The sequence below is a fragment of the Symphalangus syndactylus genome, chromosome 19 (assembly GCF_028878055.3).
Source record: "Symphalangus syndactylus isolate Jambi chromosome 19, NHGRI_mSymSyn1-v2.1_pri, whole genome shotgun sequence".
Taxonomy (NCBI): domain Eukaryota; kingdom Metazoa; phylum Chordata; class Mammalia; order Primates; family Hylobatidae; genus Symphalangus; species Symphalangus syndactylus.
In genome coordinates, this window is record NC_072434.2 from 54,221,094 (window position 1) to 54,245,187 (window position 24,094).

The 24,094-nt window shown below is 40.3% G+C and overlaps 1 protein-coding gene across 6 annotated transcripts in view; it reads left to right on the forward strand.

The window, feature by feature from the left end:
• OMA1 (OMA1 zinc metallopeptidase) overlaps window positions 1-24,094 on the forward strand; it is a 264,889-nt gene that overhangs the window by 55,009 nt on the left and 185,786 nt on the right. For 3 of the 6 annotated variants that reach the window (XM_055233855.2, XM_063613887.1, XM_063613888.1), the window contains exon 9: window positions 11,786-12,242. The exons of the other annotated variants lie outside the window; for them this stretch is intronic. In XM_055233855.2, coding sequence (XP_055089830.1) covers window positions 11,786-11,995 — 210 coding nt within the window. In that variant the 3' untranslated portion in view covers window positions 11,996-12,242. Of the gene's footprint in view, window positions 1-11,785; window positions 12,243-24,094 lie in introns of those variants that run through there. 6 annotated transcript variants of the gene reach the window in all.

Consider the following 24,094-nt stretch of genomic DNA (forward strand, 5'->3'; position numbering starts at 1 on the left):
TTTGGTTTGCCAGTATTTTATTGAGGATTTTTGCATTGATGTTCATCAGGGATATTGGTCTAAAATTCTCTTTTTTTGTTGTGTCTCTGCCAGGCTTTGGTATCAGGATGATGCTGGCCTCATAAAATGAGTTAGGGAGGGTTCTCTCTTTTTCTTTTGATTGGAATCGTTTCAGAAGGAATGGTACCAGCTCCTCCTTGTACCTCTGGTAGAATTCGTCTGTGAATCCATCTGGTCCTGGACTTTTTTTGGTTGGTAAGCTATTAATTATTGCCCCAATTTCAGAGCCTGTTATCGGTCTATTCATTCAACTTCTTCCTGGTTTAGTCTTGGGAGACTGTATGTGTCCAGGAATTTATCCATTTCTTCCAGGTTTTCTAGTTTGTTTGCATAGAGGTGTTTATAGTATTCTCTAATGGTAGTTTGTGTTTCTGTGGGATCAGTGATGATATTCCATTTATCATTTTTTATTGCATCTATTTGATTGTTTTCTCTTTTCTTCTTTATTAGTCTTGCTAGCAGTCTATCAATTTTGTTGATCTTTTCAAAAAACCGAGTCCTTCACTGATTTTTTGAAGGGTTTTTTGTGTCTCTATTTCCTTCAGTTCTGCTCTGATCTTAGTTATTTCTTGTCTTCTGCTAGCTTTTGAATGTGTTTGCTCTTGCTTCTCTAGTTCTTTTAATTGTGATGTTAGGGTGTCAATTTTAGATCTTTCCTGCTTTCTCTTGTGGGCATTTAGTGCTATAAATTTCCCTCTACACACAGCTTTGAATGTGTCCCAGAGATTCTGGTATGTTGTGTCTTTGTTCTTGTTGGTTTCGAAGAACATCTTTATTTCTGCCTTCATTTTGTTATGTACCCCGTAGTCACTCAGGAGCAGGTTGTTCAGTTTCCATGTAGTTGAGTGGTTTTGAGTGAGTTTATTAATCCTGAGTTATCATTTGATTGCACTGTGGTCTGAGAGACAGTTTGTTATAATTTCTGTTCTTTTACATTTGCTGAGGAGTGCTTTACTTCCAAGTATGCGGTCAATTTTGGAATAGGTATGGCGTGGTGCTGAAAAGAATGTACATTCTGTTGATTTGGGGTGGAGAGTTCTATTAGGTCTGCTTGGTGCAGAGCTGAGTTCAATTCCTGGATATCCTTGTTAACTTCCTGCCTCATTGATCTGTCTAATGTTGACAGTGGGGTGTTAAAGTCTCCCATTATTATTGTGTGGGAGTCTAAGTCACTTTGTAGGTCTCTGAGGACTTGCTTTATGAATCTGGGTGCTCCTGTATTGGGTGCATATATATTTAGGATAGTTAGCTCTTCTTGTTGAATTGATCCCTTTACCATTATGTAGTGGCCTTCTTTGTCTCTTTTGATCTTCGTTGGTTTAAAGTCTGTTTTATCAGAGACTAGGATTGCAACCCCTGCCTTTTTTTGTTTTCCATTTGCTTGGTAGATCTTCCTCCATCCGTTTATTTTGAGCCTATGTGTGTCTCTGCACGTGAGATGGGTTTCTTGAATACAGCACACTGATGGGTCTTGACTCTTTATCTAATTTGCCAGTCTGTGTCTTTTAATTGGAGCATTTAGCCCATTTACATTTAAGGTTAGTATTGTTATGTGTGAATTTGATCCTGTCATTGTGATGTTAGCTGGTTATTTTGCTCGTTAGTTGATGCAGTTTCTGCCTAGCCTTGATGATCTTTACAATTTGGCATGTTTTTGCAGTGGCTGGTACCAGTTGTTCCTTTCCATGTTTAGTGCTTCCTTCGGGAGCTCTTTTAGGGCAGGCCTGTTGGTGACAGAATCTCTCAGCATTTACTTGTCTGTAAAGGATTTTATTTCTCCTTCACTTATGAAGCTTAGTTTGGCTGGATATGAAATTCTGGGTTGAAAATTCTTTTCTTTAAGAATGTGGAAGGGCTGGGCGTGGTGGCTTACGCCTGTAATCCCAGCACTTTGGGAGGCTGAGGCAGGCGGATCACAAGGTCAGGAGATCGAGACCATCCTGGCTAACATGGTGAAACCCCATCTCTACTAAAAATACAAAAAAATTTAGCTGGGCATGGTATCGTGTGTCTGTAGTCCCAGCTACTCGGGAGGCTGAGGCAGGAGAATGGCGTGAACCCAGAAGGCGGAGCTTGCAGTGAGCCGAGATCGCGCCACTGCACTCCAGCCTGGGTGAGAGTGAGACTCCATCTCAAAAACAAAACAAAACAAAACAAAAACCCAAAAAGGATATTGAATATTGGCCCCCACTCTCTTCTGGCTTGTAGAGTTTCTGCTGAGAGATCCGCTGTTAGTCTGATGGGCTTCCCTTTGTGGGTAACCCAACCTTTCTCTCTGGCTGCGGTTAACATTTTTTTCCTTCATTTCAGCTTTGGTGAATCTGACAATTATGTGTCTTGGAGTTGCTTTTCTCGAGGAGTATCTTTGTGGTGTTCTCTGTATTTCCTGAATTTGAATGTTGGCCTGCCTTGCTAGATTGGGGAAGTTCTCCTGGATAATATCCTGCAGAGTGTTTTCCAACTTGGTTCCATTCTCCCCATCACTTTTAGGTACACCAGTCTGATGTAGATTTGGTCTTTTCACATAGTACCATATTTCTTGGAGGCTTTGTTTGTTTCTTTTTATTCTTTTTTCTCTAAACTTCCCTTCTCGCTTCATTTCATTCATTTGATCTTCCATCAGCGATACCTTTTCTTCCAGTTGATCGAATCGGCCACTGAGGCTTGTGCATTCATCACGTAGTTCTCGTGCCATGGTTTTCAGCTCCATCAGGTCCTTTAAGGACTTCTGTGCATTGGTTATTCTAGTTAGTCATTCGTCTAATCTTTTTTCAAGATTTTTAACTTCTTTGCCATGGATTCGAACTTCCTCCTTTAGCTCAGAGTAGTTTGATCGTCTGAAGCATTCTTCTCTCAACTCGTCAAAGTCACTCTTCGTCCAGCTTTGTTCTGTTGCTGGTGAGGAGCTGCGTTCCTTTGGAGGAGGAGAGGCACTCTGATTTTTAGAATTTTCAGTTTTTCTGCTCTGTTTTTTCCCTATCTTTGTGGTTTTATCTACCTTTGGTCTTTGATAATGGTGACGTACAAATGGGATTTTGGTGTGGATGTCCTTTCTGTTTGTTAGTTTTCCTTCTAACAGACAGGACCCTCAGCTGCAGGTCTGTTGGTGTTTGCTAGAGGTCCACTCCAGACCCTGTTTGCCTGGGTATCTGCAGCAGTGGCTGCAGAACAGCGGATATTGGTGAACAGCCAATGTTGCTGCCTCATCATTCCTCTGGAAGTTTTGTCTCAGAGGAGTACCTGGCCGTGTGAGGTGTCAGTCTGCCCCTACTGGGGGGTGCCTCCCAGTTAGGCCATTCGGGGGTCAGGGACCCACTTGAGGAGGCAGTCTGTCCGTTCTCAGATCTCAAGCTGCATGCTGGGAGAACCACTACTCTCTTCAAAGCTGTCAGACAGGGACATGTAAGTCTGCAGAGGTTTCTGCTGCCTTTTGTTTGGCTATGCCCTGCCCCCAGAAGTGGAGCCTACAGAGGCAGCAGGCCTCCTTGAGCTGCAGTGGACTCCACCCAGTTCGAGCTTGCCGGCCACTTTGTTTACCTACTCAAGCCTCGGCAATGGCAGGCGCCCCTCCCCTAGCCTCGCTGCCACCTTGCAGTTTGATCTCAGACTGCTGTGCTAGCAATGAGTAAGGCTCTGTGGGCATAGGACCCTTCAAGCCAGGTGCGGGATATAATCTCCTGGTGTGCCATTTGCTAAGACCGTCGGAAAAGTGCAGTATTAGGGTGGGAATGACCCAATTTTCCAGGTGCCGTCTGTCACCCCTTTCCTTGGCTAGGAAAGGGAATTCCTTGACCCGTTGCACTTCCCAGGTGAGGCGATGCCTTGCCCTACTTCGGCTCACGCTTGGTGTGCTGCACTGACAGTGCTGCACCCACTGTCCGATAATCCCCAGTGAGATGCACCCGGTACCTCAGTTGGAAATGCAGAAATCATTCGTCTTCTGCATCACTCATGCTGGGATCTGTAGACTGGAGCTGTTCCTATTCGGCCATTTTGGCTCCACCAGGAATATATTTTCAAATACACATCTTTCATGAAAATATTGATCATAAAACTTGGACAAAAATATCTGTACATAATATAAAAATGTTATGTTCTCACTCATAAGTGGGAGCTAAGCTATGAGGATGCAAAGGCATAAGAAGTATACAGTGGACTTTGGGGGCTCAGGGGAAACAGTGAGAAGGGGGTGAAGGTAAAAGACTACACACTGGGGTCGGGTGCGGTGGCTCACACCTGTAATCCCAGCACTTTGGGAGGCCGAGGAAGGAGATGCCTGAGGTCGGGAGTTCAAGACCAGCCTGGCCAACATGGAGAAACCCTGTCTCTGCTAAAAATACAAAAATTAGCAAGGCATGGTGGCTTGTGCCTGTAATCCCAGCTACTCGGGAGGCCGACACAGGAGAATTGCTTGAACCTGGGAGGCAGAGGTTGCGGTGAGCTGAGGTTGCGCCAATGCACTCCATCATGAGCTACAAGAGTGAAACTCCGTCTCAAAAAAAATGACTACACATTGGGTACAGTGTACACTGCTTGAGTGATGGGTGCACCAGAATCTCAGAAGTCACCATTTAAGAACTTTTTCATGTAACCGAACACCACCTGTTCCCCAAAAACCTGTTGAAATAATAAATAAATAAATAAACAAACAAAAAGTTATGGTTCCAATCATCAGAACATAGTATAGTAAAATTAATATAACAAAAATTAAAAGATGGATAACCACATGAAAATTAAAATTCTGCACATGTAAAGCAAGAGAGAAATCTATAGACAATAAGAGGATGCCTTGTAATCAATGAACTTTATAATGATGTAGTTATTTTCATGAGTTTTTACTAAATCTGTATTTAAAGAAAATTTTATCAGTTTAAATATCTATATTAGAAAAAGAAAAGAAATATAGAACTATAAAAGTCTCAAATAGCGAAAATACAATTAATAAAATTAAGCAGAAATAAGCAAAATGACAGTAGTTGATTCTTTGGGAAATTTAGTCAAAGTCATAATCATTAGATTAGTTAGACAAAGAGTAAAATGTAAATAGGATCAAGAGAAGAGGTACGGTAACATGCAAGAAAACTAAAATATTTGAGAGAATGTTATTTTTAGTTAGATGATGTTAATTAATAGCTCAGGTCAAAATCAGAAGTAATTAAAGTGTATGTGTGTTGAAGGGGGGAGGGGAATTGCCAGAGTGGATGCAGCTAGGAGTAGAAATTATAGCTAGAATGAAGCTTCTCAAATTAATTTTAGAAAGAAGTAAGGTATAAATAAATCAAATTTTAAAAACTGTATTAGAACCCATAGAGTCATAATAAATTAGCAAAGAAAAGGATGCCTAGCCCTGATGGGATTTAATTTGGAGAATTTTTTTCAAAAGTTCAGAGAACAATTGCCTAGTTACTAATTAGTTCTACCTTCAAAATGTAGAAAGGTATGTTATTAAGTTTCTGATTCATTTTACGAGCATAAATGATTTTGTTTTGACAATTTGATAAAAACAGTAACTTTAAAAGAATTTATGGGCTGGGGCCATTAATTGACAATACGATATTATATATTACAGTAATTATTTACTGTGAGCAAGTTGATTATCCTCAGATGCATGAGCAGCATCATAAAAGAAAAGCTATTAAAACAGAAGAGGAAATCTAGGACTCATCTTCAGTTCTTCTTTCCTTCACTTCTGTATCCTATTCATGAAAAAATCTTCTTGACCGCTTCAACAAGTACATTAAGAATCCGTGCCCTTCTCAACTTTGCCACTGCTCCTTTCCTAGTAAAAGTCACCATCATCTCCTCCCAAGTTACCGCAGTCATTTCCGGTTGTCACGTTTCACCTCACGATGTCACGTTTCACCTCAACTCCTAACAACCTATTTTCAGTATGTAGCCAGAGTGATCATTGTAATGTCCTTTCCTTGGTTAAAACCCTCTAGTGGTTTCTCATTTAACTTAGAATAAAAATCCAAACTCTTCCTCTGTCTTCCAGGCACGTAATTTGGCCATTGCCTGGCTCTCCCACTTCACCACATGCCCCTTTCCTTAGGCTTTCCTTGGTCTAGGAAACATACAAGACCAGTGTATGTTCCCCATTAAGCTAGTGTCCTCCTTACAGCTCCTCTGCTTGCTGATTTCTCTGTCTGAAACATTCTTCCCTCAGTTCTTTAGGCAAATGTCACTGTCCTGGGGAGGCTTTCTCTGATCCCATAATCTTAAATCGCCTCCCTTCCATGTACTCATTGTCCGTCCAACACACTTCACTCTTTAGTTTCTTCATGTACTCGACTAAAATTACCTTATTTGTTTATTGGCTTTTACCCTAGTGTGTAAGGCCTTTGTACACTGCTGTATCCATAGTATCTATGACAAGTTGAGATGCTTAGTGAATATTTCTTAAATGATTGCGTGATGTGTAATAATAGGCAGGATAAGCAATGTAATAGTGGGTGAAAAATAGAAAAATTGGCAGTAGAATTGAACAGTACTTCCACTCCCTTATAGAAATTTAGCATGTAGGAAATTAATAGTTGGTAAGGGGAGAAAGATGGTCACAGGAAATAGTAATATAAAGATAACAGTGGTCTTAGGAGTCTTGGGTTTTAATTCTGACTCAGCCATCTAACTTGGAGAAAGTTACCTAATCCAACCTTTAGTTTTTCTTCATATGTGAAATCAGGATAGCAATATCTCCTAGATGTTGGATGTACATACTTGTGCATTTCTGTAAGTAAGGTCCTGCTGCCTTCTCTCCCTTGTCCCCCTCTCTTTGGCATAGACACTTTAATGATAAGTATTTTATGCCAGGCCCAAGATTTCAAAAGTGGTTCAAATTCCAATGTCAATTTAGATGTGTAAAATAGATGTGTAAAGTAGATGTTAGTTTCTTTCACTTATAGTTGTAGTCTTTAGGCTGGCTAATTCTATATTTAACTTCAAATCTTCCTCAGGATTCTCAGAACCATATATTCTTGCTATTAAAATACATTCCTGCTTTTTCTTAAACCGTAAACTCCTAAGAGTATTTTCTCTATGACATTTATCATAGTGATTTATTCATAGCTGGTGTTCTATAAATGTTTGTTTAAAATTTAGCATGCGTTTGTTAAGTGCCTATTATGTGCAGTGCGTGGAGTTAAACAAAGTAAAGGAAGTGGAAAGACATTCTAGCTATATGGTAGGAAAATTTTGCTCACTTTTGAAGAGATGAAGGTATATTTAATAAGATAGATTAGAATTTATAAAAATAAAAAGACATTGGCACCCTGAAATGTATAAAATGAATATGGAAAGGAAAGGAAAAAAGAAAAAATAAGTTACCAAGACATCCAATAGAATCTTACTATGCAAAGTAGATGAAGAGTTGATAGAAATATGTATGGTCATAACAGGATTCTGTTTGATAGATAGTTGGGGAGGAGAAACAGTTCACACATGAAGAAGCAGTGATAGAAAACCTGTATGAAGAACATATAGTGTTTCTAGCAATTAAAGAAACCTAGCTCAGACATCTCCAAAGTACATTTATTCAGTAAAAAATTTACTCACGAAGTATCATGCGGTGCAAAAAAGCATGAGCACAAAAAGCATGTAGGGCAAAAGTAGTAAAAACAAAACAGGTTCTAAACCCAGCTTTTTTACTTCCAGGCCAGCTTTTTTTTTTTTTTTTTTAGTAGTAGACTCTGTTTTATTTTTAGACTCTAAAGCCTCAACTTTTAGATTGAGTAGAAGGTATAGAGATTTCCCTTATGTATCTGTCCCCGCATACTCACAGCCTCCCATACCATTAAAAGCCCAATGCCAGAGTGATAATATTAGTTACAATTGATGAACCTATGTTGACCCATCATTATCACCCAAAGTCCATTAGGGTTCACTCTTGGTGCTGTACATTCAGTGCATTTTGATAAATGTATAATGACATGTATCCACCATTATAGCATCATGCAGAGTAGTTTCACTGCCATAAAAATACACTCTGTGCTTACTCATTCCTCCCTCCCCCTAGCCCCTGGCAACCACTGATCTTTTTACTGTCTCCATAGTTGTGCCTTTTCCAGAATATCATATAGTTGGAATCATGTAGCTTTTTCAGATTGGCTTTTCTCTCTTAGCAATATGTGCTTAAGATTCCTCATATCTTTTAATGGCTTGATAGCTAATTTCTTCTTAGATCTGAATAATATTCTTTTGTCTGGATATCCCACAGTTTATCCATTCACCTATTGAAGGACATTTTGGTTATTTCCAAGTTTTAGCAAATAAAGCTGTTAAAAACATCTACCAAGCCAGCTTTTTGTTCCTTGCCCGGCATTTAACTTCTCTGAGACTCAGTTTCCTCATCTGTAAAATTGAGCTGATATTTTCTAAGGATTCTGAGGTTTGAAATTATGTAGTTATGTAGATAAAAGTCATGAAATCTTATGTGAATAACTGTGAATAACTCAAGTATGCCTGTATTGCTGGTGACATTAAAGGTTGATAAAGCCTTTCTGGTAGAAAGCAGTTTGGTCCTATATAACAAAAATTATAATCTACCTGTGCTTACTCTTTGATCAGATCATTCTATTTTGGGTGTTAGACTTCACGTATCTCCAAATGGAGATGAGAAAATAAGATTTTTTTAAAGAAAAGTTTTTATAGCAGGGTAATTTATAAAAGCCAAATAGACACAACTGTGGGAACAATTCTAATGCCCAGTAACGGAGAAATACAAAGTAAATTACATGAGGGCATGGACCATGACTGTTCCGACCAATGTGTACCTAGCACCTTGCTCACTGTGGTGTTCTAAATATTTGTTGTATTAAAAAGACTGCATAAGAGAATTTAAGGAAAAGAGAAGAGTTTTTACTGAATACATAAAGATCATAGGGGATGGCATCCTATTCCTCTCTTTGTTGCTTTGCATCTCTCGTTGCCACACTCGGCTGTGCCAGTTGTTACCTGCTGGACTCCATACTCTTCCCCCTTTACTGATGCCAGTGCAGTGCTTAAACATAGGCACTACACTGATATAGCAGCCATGACAGGTAAACTTCTCACTTGGGAAAGAAAATTAACATGGTTGTAAAGGAGCTAATGCAAGAGTGACCGTATGTCCTAATTTTGCAGAGACGGTCAAGGCTCATGCCTGATGTCTCAGTGCAAATCTCGCTAGCATCTCATTTCATTCTCAAAGGTATCCCAGTTTGGACAGTAGGTTACCATTTAGCTGAAGCTCTGACTTTCTGTTTACTTAAGTGCTGTAAGTGGTATAGTTGGGAAACATTTTCTTGTTATGTCAATTCAGTTTACTTAAACATTTACTTAACACTCAGTAGATATAAGGAAATCTTAAATCTGCTGTGAAATACAAAGAAAAATAAGACAAGGCCACTGCCACTGAAGAATTTCACGTTAAGTAATGCTTTTTCAAACTCTCCAGCTTACCTTGGTAACTCAGATCCTCATCAGAGCTAGAAGTGCTCCTAGACCCAAACTTCTGCCCTGACCCCATTCACTTAGAGGACGTCTTTCTGACTCGCTTCTGACTACAAGTCCCTCTCTCCTGTGGGACTCCATGAAATGTTAGCATACAAGAACCTGTGCCCCTACCACACCCAACTCAGGGTATCTGGAATAATGGAATTCCTTACCCAGACATGTTTGAGCCTGCTTTCAGGGCCCATCTGGACCTCTTCCTTGAACACATGCACACAAGGACCTTTACAGTACCAGATAAGCTAGGGCTGGGAGAGGGGGCAGATGACAGGCTAGTGGCAAGAGATACACTGTAAGCTCCCTGCAATCTTACATGTTCTGAAATTCAAGAATTCTAATTTTGTACCTGGACTTCCAGGTAATTTCGAATGTGTATTCCTCAAAGTAGGAGAATAGAAGAGATTTTATGTAGTAGTGTATTAGCTTGACTTACTGCTTTTAGGTGTTTAGAGACGTGGTATCTGGGCCTCCATTTTCATTCTTTCCACTGGACCCCACAAATAGTAGAGCAGACTGTTTAGAGTAAAATTTAAAATCCTTAGCATGACCTGTGAGGTCCTACATAATCTGCTCCTGCCCTCCACCCTCCTCCACTTGGCTGTACCTGCTTCTTCACTGTTCCAGAACACCCCAGGCACACTCCCATCTCCCTTGTACTCGCAGCTCCCTCTTGGAATGGTTTTTCCCTAGGTTGCCACATGGTCTCTTTCCTCATGTCCTTCAGGTCTGTCCCCCTCTTGACCCCCAAAGTCATTATCCTATCAGTGAGGCCTTGCCTGGATAGTCTTTCTAAGATTTTACCGGTCCCTCAAACACTGTCTCCTTTACTGCCTTATTTACTTCCCTTAAGACACGTCAGTATCAGAAAGCCAGAAGTAGTAAAAGCTTTTCCCCTAAATGTCTTTCTTTTAAAACTCCTAAATATTAAGACCATTTATCCTTAAAAATTATTTTGGTTCTTATATCTTAAAATTATCCATATACCCACTTTGAAGAGTTAAATAGTTCTAAGGCTAGTTACTTAAATCAGCAGCCAGTCCCTCGACCCTGCCATCAGTTTCAGGGGTAACTATTTCCAGTTCTATTGGACGGTTCTTTTAGTATTTCCCATTGTGTCTAAATAACATGCTTATGTTGCTACGTTCTAACTTCAATTTTGGGCCTTAATTATTTTCCACCTTACAGGATGAGATGTAAGCCCTCTCTTTCCAGTATCACACCCTGTGCATGTGCACACACATGCAGCTCTCCCCTTCTCAGTATGATGAAATTGTACTTTTTGGTTTCATCAAGATTTGGTATTTTAAACTGTAAGCACTAGTCATAGCTGAGCCCCATAGTACAGTGTGATTACTTTTCTTCCTTTGCAATGTTTTATTTTTCCTGGAGTTAAAAATTGTCATGATTTTGATTTGTTTACTTTTCTAGGTATATTAGTCCATTCTCATGCTGCTAATGAAACATACTTGAGACTAGGTAATTTATGAAGGAAAGAGGTTTAATTGACTTACAGTTCCATGTGGCTGGGGGCGGCCTCGCAATCATGGTGGAAGGCGAATGAGGAGAAAAGTCATGTCTTACATGGCGGCAGTCAAGAAAGCATATGCAGGGGGGAACTGCCCTTTATAAAACCATCAGATCTCGTGAGACTTAATCACTGTCATGAGAACAGCATGGGAAACACCCGCCTCCATGATTCAGTTACCTCCTATGACATGTGGGAATTATGGGAACTGCAATTCAAGATGAGATTTGGGTGGAGACATATCCAAACCATATCACTAGGTTATTAGCATCAGTTTTACCCAAGACTGTATCAGTTATGTATATCTTTTTTCAGTATATTCAGTCATCTATGTTCTGCAGTTTTTCTTGAAAAAAATCTCTCATAGAGCCTTTTTAAATCTGAATGATTCTCAGGTCTGCTAGAGTTTAACTGAAACCATAGAGGTATCTCTAAGATTTGTTTACCCTCAAAACAGCATTTGGGCAGTTGTTACAGATTATTAATACTATTGTTGTTGTTTTTAAAATAATACTATTTGACCAAATCATGAAAACAACTGTTCACTGTAGATTTTTCAGTGGTTCTCTTTTATGTGTTATAATCAAGATACCTTTTATTAAAAAAAATACAGAATGCATTCTTTATTTTACATGGAGCATATTAGGGATTACTGAAACAATCTGAATACATTGATGTATATATAGTTTTTTTTATTTTATTATTTCTTTATAGGCTCTCAAAATTAGAGAGATGTGTAATTGTCCACCACTATCTAATCCAGACCCTCGATTACTATTCAAACTCAGCATGAAGCATTTTCTTGAAGAATCAGAGAAAGAAGACCTAAATATCATGAAGAAACAGAAAATGGATACTCTTCCCATTCAAAAACAGGAGCAAATACCATTAACATACATAGTTGAGAAAAGAACTGGCAGTTGAATTAAAATTTATGAGACACAAGATATATGAAGAATGTTGCAGTCCTTATCATTTTATGTTACTTTTTAAAAAATGATGTTTGAAGTGAAAAAAGAAAAGGATATTCAGGGTCAAATCATGTACATTACAGATATTATCTAAATTCTTCTAGAATTTATTTTTCATGAAATATTGATGTATTTTAATCTATGTTAAAATATCTTCAATGAGGAAAATGTCACAGAATAAATTTATATTACACATTTTAGTCTGTCTTCTACTTGCTTTTGATTTAGAAGGCAGACCCCTAGTGGATGAGAAATGAGCCCATACAGTAGTTTTTATTGTAGAGGAGGTTTCAACTGAGCCTAAACTGGATTTCTAAGTCTGGGTCGTTATGATGAAGTGGAAAACAGTCTGAAGGTATCTGTTTGCAGGAAATAGTTTGCATTGGGGTGGGATTATATGGAAAAGGGGGCCTCAGGATAGAGAATTTCCTTGTCTTCACCTGTGGATGACTGGAGAAAATGCTACTGGCAGAAGCCATTTTCATAGGGAGGCAAAAGAAGTACAGTTTGCGGTTCAGATGACAAAGCAAGAAACAGAATTGGGGATTTCCACAGAGACACAGCCTGTTCCTGGTGCACCGAAGTCTTAACAGAAGGTTATGTCATTTGGTTGCTCCATGAGATGACCATTTGGGAATCTCAGGTTCCTAGAGAAGAAAAAGAGGCAAAGGCAAGGCACTGTCCCATCAAAAGAGGCTGAGGCAAGACACTGTCCCCAAGTTGACCTTCCTGAGCAGCAGATATCAACAAGAGAACTGGAGGAAAACGACAAGAGAAGCAGCACAAGACACACCCCCAGTGGTGCCCAGAAATTGCTTCATTATATAAAAGTGGAAATACGAGTTATTTAATATTTGTATTCCCAAACTAGTGAAGTCTAGTGATGCTTAGGTTATATTTCTAAGAAGGGCATTTTTCTTGAAATACATTATATTAAATAAATATTTTCTTAGAGAATTAAAGAGGAAAGGGACTACTTTGTATTGTGTATCTACTATGAACTGGGCCCTGTGTTTATCTTTATTCCATAACCCTACTAGGTTTTATTATTCTCACTTTACAATGACAGGCTTGGAGAAGTTACATAATATATCCAATGTCTCTCACCTAGATAGAACAAAGCTGAGTCTATCTGACTACAAATCTGTCCATTTTTTCACAACTCTCAGATATCTAAGACCAAGCTATCAAGACAAGGAACAAAGTATTCTCAGTTGTTCATTAGCTTCCCCACATATGGCTTCAATATAAGTAAAAATCTCATCATTATGAAATCAGGGACCACTTGTGTTTTCTGAAGGTTGATTTTATAGGTTTTCCTCTCAGACCCTTCTATCAAAATTGACATGAAAAGTGTAAGATGAGGCAGTATAGGAGAGTAGAACCTCTCCCCCTGCCTGTGAAAGCCTGTGAAATCTCATTTGGGATGTGTCCTGACATTATTAAATCTTCTTAGACAAAATATCTAGTTGTTAAGAAGACAAGTTCAGAGGCTGTTTATGTTTCTCAGGGCTTATTATACATTACTTGTAAGGAATTTCCTGATCTGCACACAAGACAACATTGGTCATGAAGAGGTTCACATTAACTATTCTCCATATAATCATTTTTTACACTCCTTGTGACTGGAGTATTGTAAAAGGCACTCCATAACATATAAAGATACTTGGAGAATGTCACCTAAAGGTAAACAGTAAAACACAGCATTAGATTTTCCTGCAGATTTCCTAGGAAAATAATGTAGCAAAGACCTACTTTTTCTTCCATCCCATTGTCACTTCTAATTGTGTTGTTCAGACTTGCTAGAAACATATATAAGTTGACACCATGTCAGAAAGAGCAGAGATAATATCTTTATAGTATATGAAAAAGATTTTTTTAACCGGTGGAATTAAATGTAAAAGAAATGTTACAGTTCAGCTCAATGTTTTAGAAGAAATTAAATAGCAGTTGAAATACAAGATGTATATATATACTTTAAATTTTATATGGAAATAAGCTGTATGTTCTACACTTAGTTGCAGAACTACTTTGTTCCTGTCAATACTTTTCATGTGCCTATAGGATTTAGATGTTAGGCTGGTTAACTTAGTTGTTAGGAGCATGATGCTAATAAATCCGAGACACAAACTCAACCTGATCTTTTCTATAATTCAGATAGTGTGAGACTATCCTCTAAAACTAAAGGAAAGTGTGTATATTTACTGCTATATACTTATAATGCTTTGCACATTATAGGCATTCAATTAACATTGACACTGTACAATAATTATCTGTTCAAAGGATTGAAAAAAAGGAGAAGCAATCATACTCTGTAAAATCTTCTGTAGTTGTGGAACCCTGGACAAGTCACACAAACTCTCTAACCTTCATTTCTTAATTGTAAAATGGGGACAAAAAAAATCATCCTAGGTTGACCAATGACCAAGTGAAATGATATACTTAAAGCATTTAACACAAAGTCTAGAGCTGCAAATGTAATAAAAATTGTTACCATATACTGAATGCATACTTTGTACTATTAGTCCATTTTCACTTTGCTGTAAAGACATACCCGAGACTGGGTAATTTATAAAGAAAAGGGATTTAATTGACTCACAGTTCCACATGGCTGGGGAGGCCTCAGGAATCTCATAATCATGGCGGAAGGGTAAGAGGCATGTCTCACATGGTGGCAGGCAAGAGAGAGTGAGTAAGAGCAGGGAAAACTGCCCCATAAAACCATCAGATATGGTGAGAACTCACTCACTATCAGGAGAACAGCATGGAGGAAACTGCCCCCATGATTCAGTCACTTACCTTTCTTGATATATGGGGATTACAATTTGAAATGAGATTTGAGTGGGGACACAGAGTCAAACCATATCAACTATGTGTGGTGCTAAGCATTTTTCAAGCACTGTTGAACCCCACAGTGACCCTATTTATGGTAGGCATTCTATTCTACTATGCCCTATTACAGATCATGAAACTGAAGTTTAGAGGGGTAATGGAAGTTGCTCAAGGTTACATGGTGTTTTTCTTAGGTTTTTTTTACTTGTAAGAACAAAGGAACCAACACAAACCCAACCAAGAAAATTTATTGCCTCAAACTGACAGAAAAGCCCAGAAGTATGCTGCTTCAGGCACAGTTTAATCCAGGGGATCATGATAGTATCAGAGCAAGGACTCTTCTTTCTTTGCAATCTTTCTCACCTGTTCCCTGGTGATATCCAGATGGCTGCCAGCAGCTCCTAGGGTTGCATGCTTTCACATCCAGCTGGATGTGTGACTGACTCACACCCCAACTGTTGAAACAAAGCCTTTAACACTCTAACTGCATCCTTGAAGCAATCGCCATGGCAGGGGATGGCATTATCTTGATTGGCTTGGACCTATCAGGATCCAACATTCGAGCTGAGGATGGGTACTAGTCAACACCACCCAAGCAGAATGGCTACTGCATGGTAGGAGAGATGCAACCACGGGGCTTACGAAGTAAGTGGCAGAACTAGAATTAAAACCTAATGTTTATCCTTTCAGCAGGCAAAGAAACAAGATAATTCCTTGACAATTTTATCTGAAATGACATTTAATCTGATAAAAAAGTAGCTTAAATTTTATATTGATATGATAGCAAATTTTCATTAGCATATTTGCTTTATCGTTTACAAGGGGTTTTTTTTGTTTGTTTTGTCTTGTTTTGTACTGAATTATATCCTCAAAACCAGCCTATGAGTTTGGAAGGACAAATGGCATCATTTACTCATAGGGGAGAAAACTAAAGCTTGGAGGAATTAGGCAAGTGATCCAAGTATGCATTCAAGTAAATGGCTGAACTGGGATTGGAACTAAAGAATTCACTGATTTGTAATCCAGTGTTCTTTCTGCAATACTGCATTCTTTGGAAAGGGAGCTGTTACCTTCACTTGCCTGGCAACTGAAGCTCAAAAATATTAGTCAGTGTGTGTCCAGCAGTACTCACCTCTCAATGGCAGAACTGGTTCAAACCCTCCCATCTTCTGACTCCAAAGTCCGTCCTCTTTCTCCATGTACTGCCACTTCCATGAACAAATCTCATATAGGAAGTGAGGATGAAAAATGTGCATTTCCCTTCACCCTTCACTTGTGAACAGCAGGGCCAACACCTCTTTTCCCTTATTTAAAAGCACCCATTTTAATAGTCTATGACAGATGGTAAAAATATCCATTTTAAGCATATGTATACATGTGAGGGATGAAATTCCTGTTAATCACCTCATAACATGTTTTTGTGAGAGCCTAGAGAATTCTTTAATCTGTAGTGAGATGAGATAAATCTCCCACTTCATTACTGGGAAGAAAACTCTGTCAGCGTTCTACCCATCTACACTTTGCCCCCTAACTTCCATCAGAAAAGTTAGGCCAGTGGCTTGCTCCCAGCCTCTGAATCACCCAGGCCTCCTTTTACATTACCTGGCTCTGCGTGCAAGCGGTTTTACACCACTAAGTTCTTTCTTGAAGGGTTGGTGTGTCTAGACTCATGCCCAGGTGTTCTCACCACACTGGCTGTTTAGGAGACTGCAGAGCATGGGGCATAAGTCACAGTGCAGCTCTGTTTCCAGGTCTTAGGATGTCTCTGATATCATCAAAGACCAAGCAGGGCCTTTGATCATCATGTGATCTCTGGTGTTACCAAAGTTCCAGCCAAAAGAAAAAACAAAATTGTTGTTTTAGTTAGTTTGAGTGACCTAATTATGTGAGAGAAAATATAAAATTTTTAGTTAAGCTTTTTGAAATATTAAGCATAGCTGGCAGGTTCCTAATACCATCTTCATAGACCACAAGAGGCCCGGGACCTTGTCCTGGGCAGCATTGGTCTAAAATCAGATTTGTTTTTTTCTTCCTTCAGAATATTAAAGTTAACGTGTTAATTTTGACCAGTATATTAACGTATAATCATATTTTCGTAGGTTAGAAATGGTGGATGGTCTACTTAAGGATTCTGTTATTCTATACTTAAGGTTGTATTTTTTTAAGTAACTATTGCTTTTGCACAGAAATATTGAGTTTAGTTTTTTCCAAATTATTCCTTTCTGATGTTATGGTAGTCTTGAAAGTACTAAGGGCAACATCACTAGTCTCATTTATTTATTTGGGAAAATAGGATAGTAATATTTGCCCTGCCCAATTCCCAGAATTATTATGGGTTTAAATATAGTAACGTGTATATGCTGTACTGAACGTCTCAAGTGCTGCACTGTGCTGATTCTTGTTAATATATTCTAACATATCTTCATCTGGGCTGTGAGATTATTAGTTAAGAGAGGTCACTTCCAAAAGATTGGCTGTGATCTGTTACAGCTCAGAAGTGATGATGATGTCTTCTTACCTGAGTGTGAGAAGAAAGGAAACTTTTATTTGTGGCATGTTTTGTTTTAGTCTGATTCGTGTGTGTGTGTGTGTGTGTAATTAACCTAATTCGGCCAGGCACAGTGGCTCATTCCCGTAATCCCAACACTTTGGGAGGCCGAGGCAGGCGGATCACTTGAGGTCAGGAGTTTCAGACCAGCCTGGCCAACATGGTGAAACCTTGTCTCTACTAAAAATACAAAAATTAGCCAGGTGTGGTTGTGGTGGCAGGTGCCTGTAATCCCATTTACTCGGGAGGCTGAGACAGGAGAATCGCTTGAGCCCGGGAGGCAGAGGTTACAGTGAGCTGAGATCGTGCCACTGCACTCCAGCCTGAGTGACAGAGCAAGACTCAGTCTCAATACTACTACTACTAATAATTAATCTAATTCTATTAATCCATTACGGCTCTTGTCTGGAGAGTGTTCCTGATTTCCATCAATTTCTACATTCTAATGTTTAAATCTGGAGAAATAAGGCCAGTCTTTTCCTGGAATCACCAATCCATTCGCCAGATGATGGGCTGGGAAAATGGGAATTAGTATTTGTTGAGCCCTATTAAGGCAAGATTCTACAACCTTCTTCTCCTTTTAATCTTCACAGCAACCTGTGAGGCATGTTTTATTCTCCTAATTTACAGATAAGAAAATGGGGGTTCACAGGACTGTGTAACTTTACCGAGGTCACACTGTAGTCCAGTAGTTTAGCTAGGTCTGTGAGACTCAAAGGCTTTCACTGTCTTTAATATGCTTCCCTTCACACACAAGAAGTGAGAGCAATTGGCAGGGCAACGTGGGAAACATTTATTTGGGATCTTTGTTCAAATGCCTAGAGCATTTCTCCTGCTCCATAGTCCCTGAAACTTTCCATGATCTCATCTCTCAACACCAGCTCCCTTTGCAGTGAGCCAATCAGCTAACTAAAAGGTATTCATGAAAAAGGCCCAGCAGCCTCAGGAACATACAGTTGACCCTTGGCAACACAGGGGTTTGGGTACTTTTTGGACCCTAATAGGTACCCAAAGTCACATGGGCCACCAGCTTTGACCTGAGCTCGTCACAGTGAACCAACTTCTTCTCTCAGGGGAACTATTAGGTTGGTGCAAAAGTAATTCTTTTTTTTTCATTACTTTTAAATGGCAAATTTTAAAAGGCAATTACTTTTGCACAAACCTATAGTTTAGGAAACCACTGAGGATTCAAGGTCAGAAGATCTGAGTTCACATCCTGCCTTCCTTACCAGCTGTGAGATCCAGCAAGTCACTAAGCCTCTCGAAAACTCAGTTTATCCTCACTTGTATGTTGTGGCCGTGCAAAGAGCTCTATTACTGCACCTACTCCATTGTGCTGCAAGCTGGCTACTGGCCTGAAAGCTCCTTGAGGGCAGGAGCTCTGGCATCCTCATCTTTTCAATCCACACTCCACAGGAATGCTTGATGCTTTATTGGTGATTCCTAGGCTCTGGATTGGGAATGACCCTAATAGCCACCATGAAGTAGAAGTTTGACTCAGAAATTAAAGTCCAGGCATAAAGTGATATTTACGTGCATGTGACAGCTTGTCCGGGAAGAGAAGTTTATTGAACAGCCAGAACAGATTGCAGAGTTAACGCTCAACAGCTTCATCCAGAACACAGAAATCTGTCGGGGTTGAAATGTGAAGGAAACGCAGGCTGAGAAGACACACCAGTCTTGGGAAGTGTGCTTGCGGTGCTCAGACTTTCTCTGCAGAGCGTTCTTGGGTCAGACTGTTCTGGAGATGGGGTCATTAGGGCTTGGTAAGATCAAGTTCCTAACAATAAGAGCAGTAACAAGAGCAATAATAATGGCCAGCATTCATTATTGAGACCTCTTACAAACCAAGCTCTGAAAGCACATGACATGCAGTAGCTTGCTTGACTCCCGCAACAATTCTGTGAGGCAGATAAAATTGTCCCATGTTATTTATGAATGAGGAAATTGAGCCCAGAGAGTCTGAGTGACTTGACTCAGACCTCCCAGGTAAGACTTACCTTGGCCTTGCAGGCTCTTGGGTCTCAGATGAAATGCTATTTGGAAGCATTAAGCATTGGGAGGTTGGCTCTGGCTGGTTGGATGGTTTGTAAAGCATGACAATACAGTGTGGTGCGGGGAAATGTCATTTAAATTACTTCGTTTTCCTGGGACTACTTCCTCTCTTAACAAATTTTCGGTAACACCTGCCCATAGAGCACCCTGAGAAGGCAGTGGGTTTATGCCTTTAGGGGCCTGGCACATGGTGAGTGTCCACTGCTGACTGCTCCTCTTTCCCTCTTGCTTTGTGCTGTATGCTCCACCTACTTCCACATGTGATTTATAAAGGAAAATTTTGGAGCCAAAGCCTGAGAGCAGATTCAGTTCTTTCCAGGACTCCATTTATTTAAGAGATTCTTTTGTAAGGCAGAGAACTTCAAGAGACAAGTGTAAGAAGAGTTTTCATCAGTCTTTTGTTTTCTACTCAAGATAGCTTTAAGTAATAACCAGCCACTACCCACCTTGGATTTTCTGTCCTCTACTGGTGAGGTCTGTTTCTTTGAACTATTTCAAATGTCCCAGCAGAGCTGGGGAGCCCCCCTCCCCACATCGCCACTGACCTAAGAAGAACAGATAGAGCACCCATAGTCAAGCTCAGGGGCCACAATTGGTCACTGACTCACTTGAAGGGAACTGCCTCTCCCTCTTTTACCCATGATGTTGAAAAGAGGTTGATTCAGGCTGTTTCTAAGCAAGACTTACGAAAAGTGCCAATGACAAAAATAAAACAAAATAAAAACTATAAGTTATATCAGGACCAAATATACCAAGGACAAGGGGAGGCCACATCTCAGATAAGATGAAATAGTGAAGACAGATGAGGAAGAAATATTTTACTCCTATTCAGGACTGAGGCTAACAGTCATACCTCCATAGGGTACATTCCCCAAGAGTAACATGTGAGTAACACTCCATGGGATTAGGCAATAAGATAGCCCTACCTAGAGTGTCTTTTTCTTCCAAGGAGCATGACTATCAAGGTAGGGCATAACTGAAGGTGAACAGAAGTCCTAGGTGGGAAAAGAGATGATCAGAGGGACCCTGGTTACTTTTTATGAAAGTTTATGATAATAGTAGGCAATAGTAATAGTTAACATTTATGAAGCAGAAGGTGTTGGGAACTCTACTAAACACTTTGCATATATTAACCAATTTTGCACTCAGTATAATGCTGTTGTTGCCCAGCTCTATTAGTCTGTTCTTGAATTGCTAAAAGAAATACCTGAGACTAATTTCTAAAGAAAATAGATTTAATTGGCTCATGGTTCTGCAGGCTGTACAGGAAGCATGGTGGCATCAGCTTCTGGGAAGGCCTCAGGGAACTTAAAATCATGGCAGAAGTGCAAAGGGGAGCAAACCACCTCAAGATGGCGGGAGCAGGAGGGGTGGGGAGGTGCTACACACTTTTAAAACAACCAGATCTTGTGATAACTCACTCACTCACTATCACGAGAACAGCACAGAGGGGATAGTGCTAAACCACTCATCAGAACCTGCCTCATGATACAGTCACCTTTCACTGGGCCCCACCTCCAAAAAGGGGATTGGGGATTACATACAATTCGACATGAGATTTGGATGGGGACACAGATCCAAACCATATCACCAGCCAACAGCCACTCTTCCTCTTCTTTTTCTGCAAACCTTCATTTTGTTTAGGTGGCAGTATTCCCTGCCCAAGACATCATGAATGTCTAAGTCAATTATGTAATGCTATTCACCTAAGCCAGGGCCAGGTCTAGGAACAGGTGTATAGCTAGATCTGATGAAAAAGAAAGAGAGCAAAGTCAAGTACTTTCCAAGGATAGTGAATATTTTCCTCCCTGAGAAGAGAGAGGCCACAAAAAAGTCTGTTTTGCTTGTTCGTTTTTACCTATGTCTTTTATTCCTGCCTTCCAAGTGTTGTGTCAAGATATCATGGCCCAGGAAATCCTGGGGATACCAACCTAGAACCCCAGAACTCCAGTGGCACTGGGTTGCTGGGACAATGCTGGCACTGTCTGCCTCACAATTTTTTGTGAAGTGAGATATTAAATGTCTTTATTATTTATGCCACTATTAATTGAGTATTCTCTTACTTGCACCTAAAAGTATTCCTACTGATAAAATAGTATTGGTTCCATTTTATAACTGAGAAAACCAAGACTTAAAAAAATTAAATCCCTTCCCCTCTGTCACACAGCTTGTAAGTGGGAAGGCCTAATAAGCTTTTGCTGCTACGATTCTGCCTGGATGCAAGTCTACAGTCCAGGGGCAGTAGGTTGGCTCAATCAAGTAAGAAGAGCTCTTGACGCTGGGCAGCCGAGTAGGGAGCTCTCAGTCATAGGAGATGCTCAAGCAACGGTAAGATAGCCATTGATGAAGGTCGCTGGAAGGAGAGCCAGGCTTTAAGTAGACAGGAGTCAGGAAGACGGACTGCGTGCGAGATGCAAATGTATCATAAACGTATTCTGGAATAGAACCGCATGGGCCCAAAAAATAGGCAAAAAAGAAATTAGTCTTTGCTAACCAGGTTTCCAGTTTGGTGACGAGACAGTGCTTCAGACATCTGTGCTCCAGGAATGGGTTTGACAGTGCTGCTCCTGGACCATTGAGGGTGATGGCATGGTGAAGGGTAAGGATCAGGCCTGGATCTGCATGAAAGTCCCAGCTCTGGCTAGGTGCGGTGGCTCATGCCTATAATTTCAGCACTTTGGGAGGCCGAGGCAGGCGGATCACTTGAGGTCAGGAGTTCAAGACCAGCCTGGGAAACATGGCAAAACCCCATCTCTACTAAAACTGCAAAAATTAGCTGGGTATGGTGCTGCACACCTGTAATCCCACCTGCTTGGGAGGCTGAGGCACAAGAATCGCTTGAACCTGGGAGGCAGAGGTTGCAGTGAGCCGAGACTGCACCACTGCACTCCAACCTGGGTGACAGAGTGAGACTCCATCTCAAAAATAAATAAATAAATAAATAAAATTAAAAATATAAATAAATAAATAAATGAGGAAGTCCCAGCTTTGCTGTTTCGTAGCTGCCAACCTCAAATTCCCTCTTTGTCGAATGGGAGGAATAGCCTCAGTGTACTTCCCGGGGCTGCTGTGAAGAGTAAATGAGATGATTGTACACTTCTACAAACGTTTACTGAGGGCCTACTATATGCCTAGCCTTCTGTCAAGTCCTGATGTCTGTGTAAGCTGAAAGAATTTCACAAATTTAAAATATTAAATATTATTATTTATTTTCAAAAATTGTCTAAGTCCTCTCTTCCTCCTACCTTACCAAGGAACTTCATCCATCTATTTTGAAATAAATTGAGCTCTTACCCAGGAAAATAGAAGAAATGGCTCCGACAGAGAGAGTTTCCAGCAAGACAAATCCCCAATGGCTTCTCCCTGCCACTGCTCAATAATGGTGTTTGCTATAAATCAGAGAGCTTCTTTATCAAGTGCCTTGGAAGCGCTTGGGACTGATTTAGCCCTAGAGTGAGATTAATCACAAATTGCTGCTTTAGAAAGAGTGATGGGTGTGAATTAGAAGGTTCAGTGGAGATCATTCTGATTCACCCCGATTGCTATAGATAGCTGGAGTTTACAGAACTAAGGCCCTAAGTTTTTTAACATTTCTCAGTTTGAGAAAAATTACTACATCTAAGAAAAGATTTCTTTTCCCCTAATGATGTCATAGTGGGATAGAGAAGGAACTAATGTTTTTTTTTTTAAAGCACCTACTGTGGGTGCCAGACTCTATGCTTACGTCATGTTTTTTAATCCCTATAACAACTGCATGAGATAGGTCTGGTTATCCTCATTTTTCAGATAACAAAAGTGAGACCTACATCAGTGAAAAGACTTATACAATGTTATGCAATGCCCAAATGGCTGAGATGAGAATAAAATGCAGGTCTGTGTGATTCCAAAACCTTACCATGGAGCCTCTTGGATCATTGATGGCAGATTCCTGGCAGCAGAGCTCAACATAGATACCAAAAATAAATGAAAGTGGCTTGCTGGGACTGCTGGCCAGCAATGATGCCTGAGACAGTCCCTTAGGACCCAGCTTTAATGACCCTGTCCTGTGATAACCTTCTCTAACGTCTCATCTTTCATAAGATGGAGGATGAATGAATGAAAGAAGGTCTGCCAGGAAGAATGTTTCTGCTTCCTCTCTGCTCATATACAGTGTAGCGGCCATGGAGGGGTACCACTCAGATCACTCTTCAAGTGAGTCCTCTGTGGCATGCGTGACTGACAAATGCTCCAGCTGTCATACCTTCAGGCCCACAGTAACTGAATATAGCAGGGGCACTAGAGCTCGGCCATTCCTGCTGCACATGAGATGGTGTCATGGATGACTATTGCATGAGGACTCCCTGTTGACCTGGCCAAAACTTTCTTAGAACTGCACTGTAGTCACAGCTCTTCCTACTTCCTCCTCCTTCTTTCCCACTCTCCTTTCTCACACTTCAGACCCACATCATGGTCTGAAGGCTCTCCCTGCCTCCTCCTGATCCTCTCCTTTGTCATGCACCAGAGCTTCTCCAATACATCTCATGCACAGCTAATCCCATCTTGGTGTCTACTTCCTGAAGAATGCTAATGGAAAGACACAGTGACTCTGTTTTTCAACCCACATGTCTGTCCCCTGGG